Source organism: Mustela lutreola, chromosome 11, assembly GCF_030435805.1.
Source record: "Mustela lutreola isolate mMusLut2 chromosome 11, mMusLut2.pri, whole genome shotgun sequence".
In the NCBI taxonomy this organism is placed as follows: Eukaryota; Metazoa; Chordata; class Mammalia; order Carnivora; family Mustelidae; genus Mustela; species Mustela lutreola.
In genome coordinates this window covers 26,941,469-26,959,633 of record NC_081300.1, presented here as the reverse complement: position 1 = coordinate 26,959,633, position 18,165 = coordinate 26,941,469, and the positions used below count along the sequence as shown (strand labels likewise).

Below are 18,165 nucleotides of genomic sequence, written 5' to 3'. Positions count from 1 at the left end.
AGAAAATCCCTTATTTGTTTAAGCCACTATCTTGTCTCAGTCACTTGCACTTACTAACTGATACAAGTTGGAAAGCTTTCTCTGGGATCATCTTCCTCAGTATCTTGGGAGACAGCTCTGGTATAGGTTATAGGTAATATGGTTATAGGTTGTGCAATTTGTATGTCTTTGAAAGTTTCCAAACTAGCCCTTCCCCATGACCTGTCCCAAGCTGGGGCTCCAGATCAGTTGCTCTGTTTGCCCTCCATACCTCTACCCACTATATCCTGATCAGCTGGAATTACCAGCATTGTTTTCTGCACCTGTCCACAGCCTTATTTCATCTTTATAGGAGGCCCTGTTGGCCTTTCACGGTTGATCATAGCACTTAATTCAGGAGAAGCACTTACTTGTGGGTCCTATCATTTAGTCACAGAGTGAGAAGGTAAAATATAAAATCATACACTTCCCCCCAACATGGTCTCCTAGAAGGGAACAGAGTGGCTCATGCTCTATACTTAAGACGGCTGAACAGACAGGCAGTCACTTTAAATGTTGGATAAACAAACACAGAACTGCTTTATCTCAAAAATATGGTTGGAAAAATGAGCTTTTCAGGGCATTACAATATCGTTTTATGGAGGAGGGAAAAATTGAGGCCAGAAGAGTGACTTGTCCAAGGCTACATATATTCTTGTCAGAACCAGAAATGAAACTTAAATGCCCCTAAAACCATCTTAGGCCTTCTTCCACTCCTCACTACATCACACTATGCCTTAAGTCTGCATGGTTAACATCCTCCACGGGATACTCTATGGACATGCAAGGGGTCCTCACTGCTGCTGTTGACTTCTGTCTTATGAGAACTGTCCCAGGCGCTCAGGGCTGAATCTATATCCGGCAAGTCTGGGTGAGGGCAGAGAGTACCACAATGCCCTCCTGGTGGTGGGTAATGGATTAAGGGCATCATTCCCCTAACTTCTCTTAGTCTTTGTTCCCCCTTTTGCAACAGGGCTGATCGTGGCCCTTTCAGGTTGTTGTGGGGTGGAAACAGGCAATCTGGGGGAATTTTAAAGCATTAGATAGAAGTCAGAGGACAGTGGGGCAAATGCATGGCCTGCCCAAGAAAAGCTTAACCATGTGTCCAGGTGCCTGCCCTTCCTCCACCAAGCTCCCTGCTTGGCTTACCCGGGCCCTCCTGCACGTAGTCCACCATGGGCCCCGTCACTGTGGCGATGTCGACGTCGGCCATCTTGGAGCTCAGGGCGATCTCCCAGAAGTCCGCAGGGCTGCTGCAGTTGCTGCTTCGGTCCCCTGTGTACTCCTGCCCAGAAGACCCGAGTCCCACTACAGCTCTGGTGTCTTCTTCCAGAGCACAAGGCATGAGAACAGGGACGAACCAAGTCCCCCCACCCACACTGCCATGGCCTTTCCTGCACCTTCTCATAGAAGAGCCTCTCAAGCCGCCCGTCTTCCTTCTTCAGGGACAGCCAGCGCCCGCACAGGAACAGGAACTCGTCCTCGTTGGTGTCGTTCCAGATCTCCACCTTCTCCACATACCAGTCTGCACACCACCTGCTGTTGTCGTGGCGGAGCTTGATCTTGTAGATGACGCCCAGGTCAGCGGCCTCGATGATGAACGTGTCCGCCTGGGGAGACAAGATGTGCGGGCTCGGTGGAGACGCACCCCTCCACCCGCTGCAAGCCCAACCATCCAGTACCTTCTATCCCCCTCAGCTGCTGGACTGAACAAACCTTCCTAGCTGGGAGCCCTCCAGGCACAAGTCCCCAACATAGAGCGCTGGGTATTCTGAGGCCTCCCTTTCACAATGGCCCCATTTTGCAATCCTGTGCCTCCTGGGGTACCCCTTGTGGATGTCTGGAAGATGGAATGTTAGTGGGTGTGGGGCAGATGAGGGCGCTCAGCCTGGTGCTGGTACCTGGAGGTCCTTGGTGATGTGGAGTGTCAGCATGAGTTCAGGTGGGGAGCAGGAGGGAGGATGGAGAGGGGCCTGAACTCCCAGGGGGAAGCTGGGAGGCAGTCAAAGGAGCCTCTGGGTCAGACAACAGAATAGGGAGAGGCTCTGGTGGAGGCCAGGCTGAGGAGAGCTCCGGGACACCATCTGGAATGCAGGTGCAGGCAGGTGTTCTGTGGGGTGTGATGTAAGGCCCTCTGGGTCCCTGATCATCCCTTCAGTAAAGGGCTGTGACACTCTCAGGCACTTGGATTCTTTTGGGATTGCTCAGTGAGATGTAGAGTTCCAGGCCTTGAGGGGGGCTCAGTCAAAACACAGGCTATGTGTGGCTGGCAGGATCCTGGGGCAGGATAGGAGAGGCTGGTGGCCTTGGGTTACAGTGCTTTTCTTCCAGAAGATGGAAGATGTGCTGAGTCACTACGGAGCACCGGGAACCCAGACACAGGGCGAGAAAGCCTCTGACGCTCGTTGGGACCTCCCAGCCCAGGGCAAGGAGAGGAGGCAGTGGGTCAGTACAGCCCAGGTGCGGGAGCAGCCACCTGTCCATGGACTGGAGTCAGGCCCAGGAAGCCTCTTCAGGTGGTGGCAGGAAGTTAAGGATGGGGTGGCTGGGCCTCTCAGGCAGCCCGGCAGGTCACTGTGCGGTGAGCAGTGCACCGCTGATGGGGCGGACCACAGCACTCTGCCAAGCGGCTGAGATCGTCAGGGCAAAAACAGGCACAGCCCGTGACCCAGTCCACCTCTTTGCTTCTGTCCTTGAGAGGACACTTTTACATGTGCATAAAGATTTTTACTGCAGGACAATTTCTACAGTGGAAAGCTGGGAGCCATGCGCCGTCCAGGGCTTGGGGAATGGCTAGATAACCTTGGTGATACTGTGTGTAGGATGTGTGTGGTTGTGACGAAGGATGAGCCATCGACGCTTGACGATCCTGACATGGAAAGATTTCCAAGGTACGCTGCTGCACGCCAAGGGGAGCTGAAGAAGCATTCATCTTGGCTGATGTCTTGTATGTGAAACACTGAAAGCAGGGAACAGCATCATGGATTTTCTCTGGGCACATGAACCTGGTTGTAGGGAAGATGCCCAAAAAGGTTTGGAAACAGGAGAGAGTGAAAAGCATTGTGCAGTGGACGCTCCACACAGGCTGGCTGCATGGGCCATGAAAGGTCGTGAATCCTGCAAAGAGCTCAGGCTGGATCTGGGATCATGGAACGCCCCCGGAGGGCTGCATGTCTTTGGACTGGGTGAGATGAGGAGGCCCAGGGCACAGAGCAGAGAGCCCAGGGGGTTCAATAAGCCAGGTCAGCTAAGGAAGGGCTCAGGAGCTCATAGGGCTGACCTAGGAGCTGTGCAGAAGGGAGAGTCTCCAAGACCTGGCTTTGGGCTGGAAGTGGGTGGGTGGTGCTCATGGGGGGCAGGTAGGGGACTTCTGTTTGTGCAGGAAATGGTCAGAGAAATGGAAGCTGCTAGAGGCTCAGCAGTGAACTTTAAGTCACATAAACCGTCAGTGAGTAAACCAGAAGTGGCTCTAGCTCCTTGATAGGAGAAAAGGAAGAGAAAGGGATGGGTAATAGAATGGGGCAAAGGCTTTTCTTATGACATAACAATTGCTAAGAGAGACAAAATCTGGCTCTGAACCCAGAAGGGAATGGACTGCATCACCTTCACTTATAAGTTCATTCATTAATGTGCTCTATAAATATTTGCTGTGCCTACTCTGTGGATTTGGCCACAAAGACACATGGATCTGTCGTCTGCGAGCCACACGCCCCTATCTGACAATACATTCTCCAGGGGTCGGTTCCAGGCGCCATCAAAGGCAGGGGAAGGTGAGTCCCCCAATTCTCAACAACGCTCAGCACTAACGAAGAGCTAGGCACTTCAGATGTTTTAATTCAGTGAACTTATTTTACGGTGGAAGAAACTGAGACATCGAGATGTTAAGTAACTTGCCCAGGATCACACAGCTAGTCAGTGTCACCATTTGAGTCCCTGACCTCTTTGCGTTCCATTTTGTCCAAAGTGGTTAGATCTCCCATTACTTTATGAGTGCAGCAATTACGTGTGTGTGTGTGTGTGTGTGTGTGTGTGTGTAATTATTTCTCCCTGATACAGTGTTCTTCCATCTCTTGTCCTGTTCATCAGCCCAGGGCACAGTACCTATCACACTGCTCTTCCCACTTCAGAAGCAGTAAACCAAAGCTAAAAGTAAAGAGTTCCTATCTGGGTGATGGAACAAATGAATGGGAGCCCCGGGGCCTGACTAACCCGGAACCTCGAGGCCAGGCTTGGCCCATGGGGTCACCAGCCAGCTGCAGACCTGCTGAGATGCCATGGTCACCCTTGCTCCACAGCGAATTTCCTTCTCACTAGTGGGAAATGTTTCAGGCCAAGGACCACACCCAGGTGAGGGTCGGCCTAAGGAGACCCCTGCTAAATACCCACCGGTCAATGCAAGAAACCCCTATGTGCGCACGGCCATGGGCAAGACCGCAGGTCAGGCTACCCATCTCCATGAGGAGACCTGCCCACAGTGAGCTGACTTCTCTGATGATGACTCCCCCTGACCCCCAGACAGACAGCAACCCGGGGCTCAAACAGGCCTGGAGCAAACCCCAGCCCTGCTCTACCTCCACCCCAGATCAGGACCCAGGGTTCGCGCACAGGCTGAGAGAGGAGACCGGCCACTCTGCAGAGGGAATCGCTAAGGGTGAATACCCACACGAGGGAGCACAACACCGCACAAGGTTCACGGACAGCCTCCGGCACCAAGAGGAACTGACCCCAGGCCACTGGACCTAGGAAGGGGAGGGAAGGGGGTAAACTCTCTGTGCCCCGCGTACCATTCCTTTCTCGAACTTGTTGGTACGGTTCTCGGACTTGCCAAGGTACCGCTCCCCGGTGTCCCCCAGATCTCCGTAGATGGTGATGTAGACCTTGGCATCTGTCCCTGCCCCAGGAACGTTTCCTGTGAAGATCTGCACCGAGTACAGCACAACTGGGTGGGCGGTGAGACCAACGGACAGACAGATGGACAAAGGGAACAAAAGAACGGCATTACTTTAGACTGGAGGGAACTGGATTTGTAGGAGGTGTTGAGCCTCTGGCCCAGGCCCCGAGGAGGAGTTAGCATCTGCCTTTTATTTGTTCACTTGTGTACATTCTGCTACAAATCCACGAGGATTTGCAGGCAGGGAGTCTGCCCAACCTCTGGACATGGGTAGCCTCGAAGACGTGGAGGACGGAGGCTTCCCCCGGCAGCTGTCAAACCATCTACCCATCTAGCTGCCTGCGCTGCTGGGGGGAGGACACAGGAGACCGGCCAACATGTGGGCGCACTGTGGTCACTACGTCTACCGGACGATAGTATGCCTTCCCGTTTGAGGGTGATCAGGATCCATGCCCGCTGCTGCTAAACACTCTTTGGAAAAAATCAAGTATTTTTTTTTTTTTTTTGAAGGCATAGCTTGCCCATAGTGTCCATGTCCTTATTTCTATTTATTCTTCAGCTCCCTGCAATCTGGTGCCTGCCCCCAGTGACCGTCAGTCACCCTCTCCTTCACCTCCTGTGGTCTGCAGCAAGGGCTCTGTGACAGTTATTAAAAAATTATCAAGGAAAATAAAAACAAATGTTGTCTTGTCTTCGTTTTGCTGTTGTGGGCTCATAGAAGAAGAGTGAAGTATCGCCTTTTCCGACCTCCACCCCAGAGGCAGAGGCGAGCTGTGCATTTTTATGAGGCTAAGGATTCTTTCTCTCCTCCCCCTATGCGTCTGTCCCAAGAGCTTTGGAGTGTCAGACCAAGAAGAGGGGACTTCCCTGGATGATCCCCAGGGGGTGGGATGGAAATTGTGGCTTTGAGGTGGAGGGCGGGAGCGGCCAGACCAGGAGGAAGGTTCGTTTCCCCAGCCTGCAAGGGAGCTCGGGCTCGGGAGTCCAGTTGGCTGGCAGGGACTCCGCATCTGTACACGGAGCCTCTGTGGGGAGACGGCTGCGGGGTTATCTGGGAACCTGAAGCAAGGAGGCCTCATGGCCAAGAAGACGGTCTCAGGTTGAGGCTGAGGTGTCTCTGGCCACCTAGACAAATGATGCCTCTGTGTCTGCGGAGAACCAGCAGACACAGAGGCATCAGGTACTACAGGTGTCCGTAGTACCTGCCCTGGACTAAGGGCCAGGCCCCTCCTGCGAGGCTCAGGATTCTCATGAAACCAAAAAGAGGAATTCTCTCTCCCTGTCGTGACTGGGATGGACTTTCTTCCCAACCCCTGCAAGTGGGCTCAGACCACATTTAATTAAATCGAGAAAAGGAGGGAGAAGTGAGCTGCTCATACTCATGGTTATGGAACGTGTTCACGCCCACCCCGTGGTTCCTATTATTCTCCTCTTTCCCCTGGGACTCCACCGCCTTATTCTCCCCTGCTCTCCATCTGCCTCTCTGGTGGCTCCTTCTGGAGCAGCTTTCCGCGTTCCTGATCTCCTTCCCGCCTCTCAGATGCCTGGTTCTATCCGCTTCCCTCAGCTCTCCTCCTGCACACCCTGGGCACTGAAAGCCGCGAGTTTCTCCACTCTGTATCTCCATCCCAGTTCCCTCCTGGCTCAGATCCACGGCCCTGTCACCTAGGGGACATGTCTGTCTTCACTAGATGTCACAAACTCCCCTGCAAACCTGAACTCTGAAAGTCCCTTTCCAAGCCTTCTCCCCACCCAGCCTCCCTGCCCAGCACTCTGTTCTACAGATGGCCACGGTGCCCGTGAGCGTGGCTCTCGGGGGCCTGTCCCCACCCAGGCCGGGAACCAGGACTAGTCACGCTGCCCTCCACCCCTGCCTCATCAGCTCAGTGCAACACCCATTAGCATTTCACGTGTTGCATTAATAAATAAAAGCTCCTCTTTGGTGTTGAAGAGTCAACATTCCCCAGGTCTGTCTGGCTCCCACTGACAGGAGGTAACATTAGGAATCTTGTCACAGTTTAGACACAACAATCGACTGTCTTCCCCTGCATGTTTCCTCCCCAGTCACTTCCTGGCTGTGGGTTCAGCCCTGCTCCACACTGACGTAGGACCTTTTCTCGGAGCCCTTGGCGCGGAGTGGGGTGCTGTGTCACCAGGGGCTGTGGCTGAAGGGCCCCCCTTCTCCCCCTCCTCCACCCCCCGTTGCTCTTTCCAGTCCTTGGGGAATGGAAAACTGATTCAGCTTCTGGGCGCTGAGCAATGCGGTTGTGCAGCCAAATCCAGCTATTTCTGGATCCTCCCCCCTCCCTGTCCCACCCAAGCCCCACAGCTCTCAGCAGAGAGATGTTTCCCTAGAAACATCACCAGGCACGGAGTGGGCTTGTGGCATGTTATTAATACAGAACAGCCCAAGTGTGCCGCTGGGACAGCTTTCCGGGTTGTCCTCTGGGATCCAAGTAGGAAAGGGAATTCTCCCCCAGACTTAATAGCAAAGGGATTTGGGTAGGGAAAGGCACATTACGGAGGCGACACTTGTTTTTATTTCTAAGCAAGTGGCAGCTGAGATGAAAGGAAATGTTAGAGCTATGGCTGCTTTACACCCCCCTGGTTCCTCATGGGGCCTGGAATCTGGGCTTTCACTCCCTTTTTTTCCAAGATGGGATGCAACGCAACCTATGTGAGCTGGATCTCCAAGCTCCCAGAGCGTCTCTGATCCGCGCAGACTGCCCCCCGCGGGGAGACCGCTAGTATTCTTTCATGTGTCATTGGTGGCGGAAAGCCTGTTTTTTGCACGTGAGTTTGATTTTTGACACAGCTGAAGCTCACTCGGGGCTCACCGAGTCACCTGGGGATTGATGGGACAGCGACATCGCTGGTCAGAAAAGAGGTGCGGCTGTCCCCGTGGTCCGGGAAGTAGGTGTGTGTGTGCGCATGTATGTGTGTGCGCATGTGCACCCATGTATGCGCGTGCACTGACACGTGTGCGTACCCATGCAACGTAAAAAGAAAGTGGAAGAGAAGGCCAAGGACGGAGTCTGAGGAACGCCACCTCAGGTAAACAGCACCTGGCGCAGGGCGGACGACAGCACTCAGCGGGCCACGCAGAGAAACGAGAGAGGAGAATGGCCCACGAGCAAAGGAAGAAGCGCACGGAAGTGGGGTCAGCACGGACGGCTGATGCAGAGCCTGCAGGCAACCCTGGTGAGGAGTGGGCAGAGGTAACTGTCCTTAGAGAGAAGAAAGTCGCAGCTCTGGACGCTCGGGGGCCGCTCCCAAGCCCTGGGTGCAGCTCTAGCTACACATGCGTCCCAGGGGCCTCCTGGTTCATACCCAGCAGAGACGGGTGGGTCCCGCCAGAGCAGGGAGGACCGAGCCCTGCAGAGGAGTAGCAGAATCAGTGAAGAGGAGGGAGGCCCAAGGGCCAGGGGGATCCAGACACAGGAGAGCAGGCATCTGGAGGCCAGGGAAGGACGTGTTGTGAGACAGCCAGGACCCTGAAGCGCAGCCCGCCATTGATCAGCTGTGTGAACGTGGGCAGCTTAGAGCCCCCTGTGGGCCTCAGATCCCCTCTCCACAGACTGGAGTTAATAACAGACCCTGTGTCCTGGCACGAACACTTGGCCTGGCACGAGGGAGGTGCCTGACAGAGGGCGAGGGGCCGCGGCTGACCATACGGAGGGCATCACACTTACTGTCCAGAGGTTCCTCCACTTCCTTGTAGACTTGCCTTAAGGACCCATCTTTCATGTATTTCTCAGTGAAGATGTCATAAGGGACCAGTTCTCGAATGGTCTTCTTGTCGTCCTCTGACGTGGCAAGCCATCGATCACAAGGGAAAGTCAAGGTCTCTGTCCCCTGGGGTGAGGAGGCAAGAGGAAAATTCCTTAGTGTGGACTCTTCCGATGTCAGTGGCTCGTCAGCACATCAACACTCGTGGGAACCAAGGACAAGGGTCGTGGGCCCCACAGACAATGCAAAAGCCACAGGGGAGGCCAAGCTCTGCCCTGATTCCAACAGATTTAGTCTTACTTCAATTGCATCAGGGGCAGGCTCTTGAAAGCCGAGTCCCCAGGGTCACTTAAGATGGTATCAGAACCCCATCCCACAGACTCAGATTCCGTGGGTAAGGGGAGGGGCTCAATATTTTTAAATTGTTCTCAAATCTCTCAACCACAGCCACCCCTGAGACTTGCCTTCCATGTTTAGAATTTTGTGGTTTCAGGATGTTTGCCAAGTTGTCCCACTGGGTTTCTGTGAGTTGACCTTGAGCAGCAGGAATGGCATGCTTGGTCACTCACTAGCAGTGCGCCCCTGGGGGTGGGGCACAGGGACAGCCCTGCCTAGACCCTCTTCCCCAACCCCCTACATGAGGTTCTAAAAGATTCTGCCTTGGACCTGAGCTGGTTCCTACACTGTTTGGTAAACTGGTAAACTGGGTGAATTGTCCTCAGATTTTACCTCAACTTAATAAGGCTACAGGTTCTTTCTTTTTTTTTTTTAAAGATTAATTTTTATTTATTTGAGAGAGAGAGAGCACAAGTGAGCAGGGGGAGGGGCAGAGGGAGAGGGAGAGAATCTCAAGCGAACTCCCTGCGGAGTGTGGAGCCCGCCACGGGGCTCGATCTTATGACCCTGAGGTCATGACCTGAGCTGAAACCGGGAGTCCGACACTTAGCCAGCTGGGCCACCCAGGCGCCCCATAAGGATGCAGGTTCTTATCAGCAAGCAGTCTCGAATCCCTCTGGAAAGCGACAGAAGAAACAGCAGGACAGATGAGTCAGGAACTCACATCTTTATCTGGGAGGAGCCTGCGGATGTCCACGTGGGAGCAGTGCCAGCCAGGATTCAGGCCCGTATTGTCATGGCCAATCCGAATTTTCTCAATGATTTCCCCCACGTCTTCTAACTGTGGGAAGGAGAGAAGGTACCAGGTGGGAGCCAAAAGTTCCAGGAAAGTAGAACCTCAGCAACATCCTGCCTCCCCAGGACATCGGCTCCTGTGTCCCTTTGAACGTCTAGGGGCCACTTTCTCCCAGCATGTCCCCCTGTGTGGCTGAGCCAGCCCCTACTCTCCTCTGTGCATGCCACGCTCAGGCTTCCCTTCCTCTCTCCCCACGTAAAACCAGCCTAGACTCCAGAACTCAATTCAGTCAACCTCTGGGACACTGGTCCCCCTTTTCGTGGTGGAGCCCACCTCTCCGTCTTCCATTACTTACCATGGCAGCAGCTCATTCCTGGCTTGAGAACAGACTTGGATATCAGAAGATGAGTTCTGGTTCTGCCCATGCCCTGTCTTGCCAGCCTGACCTTCTTCTTGGCTCTTCAAAGCCCCTCTGTCTCCAACTGCCCCTCTTCTAAATGCCTCAAATTACAGTCCCTCAGACTCAACATTCTCTTGCCGTGGGGCCTTTGCACAGCCTCCTCCTGCCCCTCCACTTTCCTCTTCTTTACCTAAACCTCAACCTCACCATTCACGTGTCAGATCAAGGATCACTTCCCCAGGGAAGCCCCCTTGACCACCTAAGGAAAGTCAAATCTCGTTATGACAGGCCCTTACAGCATCCCATGGCACCCTTGTCCCCCACCCCAGCACTTCTGCGGCCTCTCTGCAGAGCTGACCACCTGGCTGGTGCAGGCAAGTCCTCAGTGCTCAGAGACAGCAGTCAGCTCTGGGATGGGTGAGTCCTGTGACGAGTGAATGGCATCTGAATGATAGATGAAGTCATTCACCACATGCAAAGCCTCTAGAACCACAGACAAGTGACCTCTGAGTGAAACGGAACTGCTTCCAACCACGGGTTTCCTTCTTCCCGGCATACACACACGCACCACAGTGGGCAGCCAAGAGCAGGCCCATCAGGACTGCTTGAGGAATGTCCCCAACTCCCATCCCCATCCTCAGCCTTCCCAGTTGGGGTCACGGCTCTGCCACCTATAACCCATGTAACCTGAGGCAGTGCACCTGACCTTCCAGGACTCAGCTTTCCTCTCTATAAAATGGGGGAGAACAATGTCTTACTCAAAGGAAGGCAGAGGCCTGGTAGTCCCTTGAGGTCACTTCGAGGTCTAAGATCCCAGCCATGGTTCTTTTTGGCAACTATTCTCTCCTGGGACCAGCAGGGCACCACATTGCTAGAAATGGCGAGAATTAACAAGGCTTCTGCTGTCTGCAGCACTGGCCCTCAGGCCCTGCTCCCTACTGGCTAGCTCACCCTCGCTTCCCCACAGAAGTGCTGTCCCCTGGGAGCCCCCGAGGGCAGTCTGATCATTAAACACAGATCGGTGGCCTCAGGCTGACGTTAGTGCTCTGGACATTTTTAAGGAGGCTTCACTCCCTCACGACAGAAACGGCATAGAAGCTATGGAGGAAACCCTTGTCTCACAGAAGATCCCCCTGCGGGCATGGAGGACTGAAGATTCACCTGCCTCTCCCTCTGCCCAGGGGCCTCTTCTGATCCTTCCCCATCCCATCTCTGAGCTTTGAGATGTGTGGACCTGGCTTCACTGGTTCTTCTGGAGACTCAACCATCCAGCCACTCGGCCAGGCATGCCATGTCAGGGTGACCGTCTCAGCGGTGACCCTCAGTGAGCAAGGAGGCCGCTGAGAGGCTGCTAGCCACAGGTGGTGGGCTTCAGGGAGAGACTTGGAGTCAGAGGAAATCCTGGCATTCTCCCAGGAGGTGGAAGAGCTAAGCAGACAAGGTCCTGGAATGGAGCTGCTCGGGTCTAAATCTTGGCTCTGCCCTTTGTTCATTACGACGATCCAAGCAAGTTTCCTAACTTGCCATTTCAGCCAGACAAAGTGATAATCATACCACCAGCACAGGGGATGGTGACAAGAACTCCCAAGTGCTCAGAGCAGGGCTGGCACAAGGCAGGGGAAATTAGTATTAGTTATGTTTGCTACTTTCCCAGTGACTCCCTGTGTCTTAGGACAAAGCCACAGAGGGAGGGAGAGGCTTGTTCAGAGTCCGAGCCAGAGCCAGAGCCAGAACCCGGGGTCATGTGCCTGCGACCCAGCGCTCTATGTCTCACCTAAAGATCAGTCGGAAAAGAGACATGGAGAGACGGGGACACAAAGCTTTTTCATGTGTTTCCAAACTCTCACACTCCCCCAGCAGCCGGAGAGGTTTGAAAAGGAAAAAGAAAAAACTTAGCAACAAATTACTGGCCAATTATAGCTGCCGATTAGCGGGCATTTCGTTGATAAAACTCCGTGGAAGTCATGCTGGGGTGTAATCGCAGCCCCCCACTGATGGCGTCAGGCTGGGGTGACTCATGTGCCATGCCATCTTGGCGGGGTGAGCTGTTACTTTGTGTGCGTAAAGGAATCACCCTTGCATTTTCCTTGACAAAGACTACCGAGGTGCCAACCTTCCCACAAGTGTTGACGGCTCCTGGGGACGGAGGGGAGGGAGCAGGGAGAGCTCCCCCCGCCCCCCCCCCGCCCCCGGCACAGACACTGGCCGGGGGAGGAGGTAGGGGCTCTGGACTTTGTTTCCCATCAGAAGATAAGGGGTATTTCTCCAAAGGTCCCCACGGTCTGGAGAGTCCCGGCTCTTTTCCTTCACAGCTGTCCCCTCTAAGTCTTGCTTCAGCCAGTCCTTTGCCCTTCGGGTCACTCTCCTACTGTCCATCTGGCCAAACCTCATTCCACATGCTGCATTTATTTACACGTCTGGCCTTGGCCCCAGTGTTCCCTCGCTAGGAATGCCTCCCCTTCTTGTCCTGTCTTGTCCCTGCTTACGGTCGCACTCAGTCCAGCTCAAAGTCACCACCTCCAGAGAGCCTGCGTCTTTCTCTGAATACCCATCACACACTCAGTCCCTTACTCATGCTCATCACCAGGGGCCAGTGTCCTGTAGGACACTGAGAGCACATATTCTAAGCCAGTTCTCCTGGGTTTGAATCCTGCTTCCACGACACCCTAGCTCTATGAATTTGTGCAAGCTACTGAACACTGGGTCCTCACTTTCCCCATCTTTAAGCAGGGATAACTACAGCACAGAGTTGCTGTGCGGGTTAAGTGAGTTAACAGATAAAGTCCTATAATGGTGCCTTCTTACCAAAAGGAACAGTTACTCTAAGGATGACCAGCCTCTCTCATTAGCCTTATGTGGAGGTTCCGGGTTCCCCAGCTGGATGCAAGCCCCTTGCAGGCAGAGGCTGGGTCTTCCCCTTCTCTTGTCTCCCCCACCCAACCTAGCGCACAGAGGAGACACTGAGCTCACGTGCATGGGATACCCAGCTGCTGGGACCTACACCTACAGTAAGCATGCACCAAGCAAGGCCCCAGGCCAGAAGGGGAGCTGGGGAACACATGGAGTTTCTGGACGTCTGGCTCTCCCCAGGGATATGGGTGTGTTGCTAGCACTGGAGATGGTCCCAGTGGAACTGGAATTGTGCCTCTAGTTTCCCTAAGGCCTGTCCACCCACTCTCAGCTTAGGTCCTGAAACTTGTTCCTGTGGGACAGGTGAGGTGCTCCATCCTCCTGGTGACTCAGACGTACTGAGTGAGACCCAGCAAGGCTGGATGAACCGCCTGGACTCCTTGCCAACAGCAGCCCATTAGGGTCCCTCTGGATGCATGGCTCTTCCTGCCCCCTCCTGTGGTGCCCCCACCTCCCGGTGTTGGCTATGGGGGAGGGAGGGTCTGTGTACCTCCATAATGAAGCGGGAGGCTGACTTCCTCTCAAAGAACAGCTTCTGCTCTCTCTTGTTGGTGCACAAGTACTTCTGCTGGGTGCACACTGCATCACAGCCATAGATGACAATGAAGATGTTGGCATCTGTTCCGGCGGCGAAGACATCGCTGGTATACAGGGTGATCTCATAAGGGACAACTGAGGGTGGGCAGAGGGTGAAGTCAGAGGGGAGGTGAGAACAGAAAACAGATGTGGACAAGATCAAGATCTTCATTGGCCCCACTGCCCCATGCCCCATCACTGGAAGCTGCCACCCAGGGACCTGCATCTTCTTCACACGGTTGCTTAGCAACGGCAGGTGCAGGGGAAGGGGGAGGCAGTGTCCTGTCACACCTAGTGCCCGCAGTAAGCCCCTGTCACCTCAGACCATGGTCTCTGTGCCTCTCTCATCTCAGAGCTAGTCCAGCAGTTTGGCTGAATACACGGGATCTATCCTGATTTTTTGTGTGACCTAGCCAAGCCACTCAAGAATCTCAGTTTTCTCCTCTACAAAGGGTCCTCACCATGGTCCTTAGCTGTAGAGACTGTAAACAGGAGGGTTACATTTCAAGGGGCAACGAACCAATCAGATCAGCAGAATTGAATAGAATTGAATAAAAAAATACCATCTATGCAGACATCACACATAGTAAGGGAAAACATTTTTTGTGACACTTACTTGTTGCATATGTATATAAATGTATATATACTTTAAGTCACAATAATAAAAAAATTATATTAAAAACTCAGAGAAAGGGTGTAAGTGGAAATCTACCTTATTTTGTGGTCTCAGCCTCAAAAGCGATCGCATTAAAAGTCACCTTCTCACAGGTGGCCCCCTCTCCACATCTGCTCCAAAGCAAATGAATTTTCTTTTCATTAGTTTGTGATGATGTCACTCTGCTGTCGAACAGCAGCTGTGAGGCCCTATAAGAATCATACTTGCTGTCTGTTGCCCTGTGCCCGACTCTCCACCGAGAGTTCTACCTTCCCCATCTACAACATTCACGATGACCTGTACAGGAGACACCATTACACTTCACTTTATGGATGAGGAAAGCAGGGCTCAGAGAGGTGAAGTGACTTGCCCCAGGTCACATGGCTGTTCAAAGGCGGGGGAACTCCAACTCCAACAGGCTTGTCTGACCATCCTGGGTGGTCAACCCCTGGGGTACTGTTGTCAGAACTGGAGGTGAGTACTGTTCTTACCTACTGGTCAGGGCCTGTCCCCACAGTGGCCTGGACAGGCCCCTCACCAAGGTCAAGGAAAAACGCAGGCCATCGCAATCATGGAGGCAACTTCCTTGGAGTCCTCTTGGGTGTCTCCATGGTCTAAGGCTCAGGAGGCCTTGAGCAGAGATGGACTTGAGCTTTCCTGAGACTAGCTGGCAGTGGGAGAAGCCCTGGAAATAGATGGGCAGGAAGAGCCGACCCTTCTGCCCTCACCACTCTGGGCCTGGGCTCAGATGCATTTCTTGGTCTCTAGTTCTACCTCTGCCATTGAGGAGCTGTGTGTCCTTGGGCAAATGGGTATACTTCTCTGGGCCTTTTTCTTTGTCCATAAAATGAGAGCATTTAACAGAATCTGTGGTTTTCAGATGGTTTAACTGAAATTAATTTTTAGTGGAATATTCTTGAGCAATCCTTAAAAATACCTTTAGGAAGAATGTTCAGAAAAAAAAAGAACTTGACTTTTTAAAGCTGAGGAGTTGCTCTGGATGGCATGAACTGGGGAGCTGTTCCTGCTCATCTTTTCTCCAAATCCACCAGCTGCCCGGAAACTACCCCCCCCCCATCTTTGATACCAGCAACCCTCAGAGCACAGACTTAAAGCTGGTGCCTCTCAACCCTAACATGGCATGATTCTGACCTTCACGGCTCCACGCTGTGTGGTGCCTTTAAGGGACCATCACAGTGGTCCCTTTCCTAAGGGACACCCCTCTCCTGTGCTGGCAGCACATTTCAGTAAGTAGGTCTGGAAGCAGAGCCGTTTTGCTCTGTTCTTCTGGTTTCACATGTATTGGGCAGCCTTGATGAACTGCCCGATCTGGGTCTCAGCCTTCTAGACCCCTGAGAACAACTCCCGGCCACTGCTCCTGTGACTGCAGCTCCCCAGCCCCTGGAGCTCCCTGGCTTTGGGCCCTCAAGAACTTTCCCAAACAAGAAAATAGGCTCTGAGCAGCAGACCCTCCCTGCTGGGCTTCTGCCTGGTGAGAGCCGCCCTTTGAAGCTGCCTCCATGGCTCTCCAGTCTGAAAGGTGAACCTCTCCTGCACTTTATATGTATGCATGTGCGTATGTATGTATTGGTAAATACGAGCCTAAGGCAAAGGGTAAATGGGCTTGTTTTCATATCAAGCTAGAACTGAATATATTCAAGGTTAGGCCATACGAATCCAGAGCAAGTCCCGTCCTAGGGCGCAAAGGGAGAAACGGCTACTTCTGTCTAGAAGTGCCTCGCCCAGTACTGCTGTCAGGTCTGCGTACATCTGTCAGGGTCAGTGTGTCTGTCCCCGACTGCAGGCAGCTCCTGGGGGCAACGGCTAGAGCCAGGGTTTGCTCTGTATATGCAGAGATTTTACTAGAGGGAAATGTCACTTTCTTTCAGGCTTTGGACCAGAAAATATCTTGATGGATCAGGTCTTTTCCAGTTTAATTGCTTTAGGCAACCCCCGCCCCAAAACAATACAAAACAAGACAAAAAAAAAAAAAAAAAAAAAAAAAAACCAAAAAGCAAAAAACAAAAAACAAAAACCCATCACTGATTTATACCGTGTATTTATGAGCTGTTTGGGGGAAATCTTTCGGCATAGCTAATTATTTGGTTAGAAAAAAAAAAATTGTATTCTGTGGGTTTGGTTCCAATGTTAGCATATTCAGACAGATTTTTATAGTTTGGCTGATTTCAGCTTGATTCCCAGCGCCTAGGATGTACGTACACGTAAATAAACATTGGACACATACTTTCTGGTGACACTGGAAAGGAAATGTTAGAACTTCACCCAATTGCTCCCCTTCCTCCTCTCCTTTAGCTGGTAAAAGGAATCACATTTATCATCTTTTCAAGTTCTTTTTCCCTCCAGTCAGGATAAAATCTGATAGCGGTGATTTCTTTGTCCTGTTACTGACTAGACTGAGACGGATGATGGGGCTGGTAGTGACTTCTCACAGTTTAGACTTTGATCTTTCTTCCCTTTGGGGTCATAGGAGGAAACCGACCCCAGAGAGGTCAGGCGCTCTGTCTATTGTCACCAGCTGGTTTGGGTGGAGGTGGGACTAAGTCCCATATTTCCAAACTCTTGATCCTAGACACCGCCCATGGCCCACAGAGGGCCCAGGGAATTTGGGAGAGGAGCAAGAAACCCAACTCTGCAAGGTGGGCCTGGCCCAGGACAGGGACGGAGGAGGGGCTGGGACCAAGTTGGGGTAGTGGGTGATGGGACGTGGGAAGAGGGCCAGCCTTGCCGCATACATAACTTACATGGTGTGTACAACCTCGTCTGCAGCTCTGCGTGGAAGAGGTCCCTGACGATCGCTCCGTCATCCTCATTCTTCGCCAGCCAGCGGCCACAGGGGAACGTCATGCACTTCCCAAGAGACGGAGCGTCCACCTCTACCCAGTCTACAAACCAGCCTGGAGCCTTGCCTGGAGACACGGAGACACAGATCTCACCAAGGAGCCCAATGCAGAGGGTTTACTGTGGGCAGCTTCGGGGACTCCAAACGTTCTTCCCTACCCCACGGCTGACATCCACAGCTGCCCCGCGCACGGGCCATTGCTGTCGCTGATTCCTGTTCCAGCGTACACCCAGCTGAAGGCGGAAGCTGGGTCACGCTCCAGGCTGCTGTCAGTGAAATCAGCAAGAGCAAAGGAGCCTGGGGAAGAGGTGACAGGAGGTGACAGCAAGCACACTGTCCAGAGCGGAAGGCACTCTAAAGGGGGAGCTCAGAGATGCCAGAGAAAGCTCGTACAAACAAGGATTTCATAATGTCACCCCGGGACAAGGATGGTACTCTGAGCTCCCTGGCCTCGGCCCGTGGAGCCTGAAGGGGAGGGAAACTTGCGAAGGACTGATGGTCTTCCCTGGACAGATGAGTGTTTAAAGCAGGAAGTAGGGGCTGAGCAGAGAACCCCGTCTCTCCATCCCAGGGGCGAGCTAGAGGGCCTCGTTCCTCAGGCCTAAAATACTTAGTGAAAAGATCAAGAAAACAAGTCCTCCCTTAATGAGAGAGAACAAAGCTTGGCTGTAGTGTCAGTAGGTTCTGGGAAGAATTGACCAGATCAGTAGTTCTCCAAGTGGGATCCAGGACCCTTACCATCGTGTGTGATAGAAATGCTCGGGCCCTACCCTAGACTTACTGAACCAACACCTGCGTGGGTAAGGTCCAGAAATCTTTGTTTCACAACCTCCAAGGTGGTTCTGTGGCTCACTCAAGTCGGAGAACCACTGAGCTAGATGGGGGATTCGCAGATGCGGCCGCACAAGGAAATAACTGATGGTGGGCTTTTGGGGAACTCACTGGTGTCCAGGCCTGAGCTCAGGCCAATTAGACCAGAATCTCTGCAGGCAGC

General features: G+C 53.1%; 1 protein-coding gene across 2 annotated transcripts in view; it reads right to left on the bottom strand.

The window, feature by feature from the left end:
- LOXHD1 (lipoxygenase homology PLAT domains 1) overlaps positions 1-18,165 on the bottom strand; it is a 149,544-nt gene that overhangs the window by 33,775 nt on the left and 97,604 nt on the right. For both annotated transcript variants that reach the window (XM_059139705.1, XM_059139706.1), the window contains exons 25-31: positions 17,074-17,238; positions 13,571-13,752; positions 9,699-9,815; positions 8,602-8,764; positions 4,803-4,957; positions 1,419-1,628; positions 1,168-1,303 (exon numbers count right to left, since the gene is read on the bottom strand). In XM_059139705.1, coding sequence (XP_058995688.1) covers positions 1,168-1,303; positions 1,419-1,628; positions 4,803-4,957; positions 8,602-8,764; positions 9,699-9,815; positions 13,571-13,752; positions 17,074-17,238 — 1,128 coding nt within the window. The remainder of the gene's footprint in view (positions 1-1,167; positions 1,304-1,418; positions 1,629-4,802; positions 4,958-8,601; positions 8,765-9,698; positions 9,816-13,570; positions 13,753-17,073; positions 17,239-18,165) is intronic.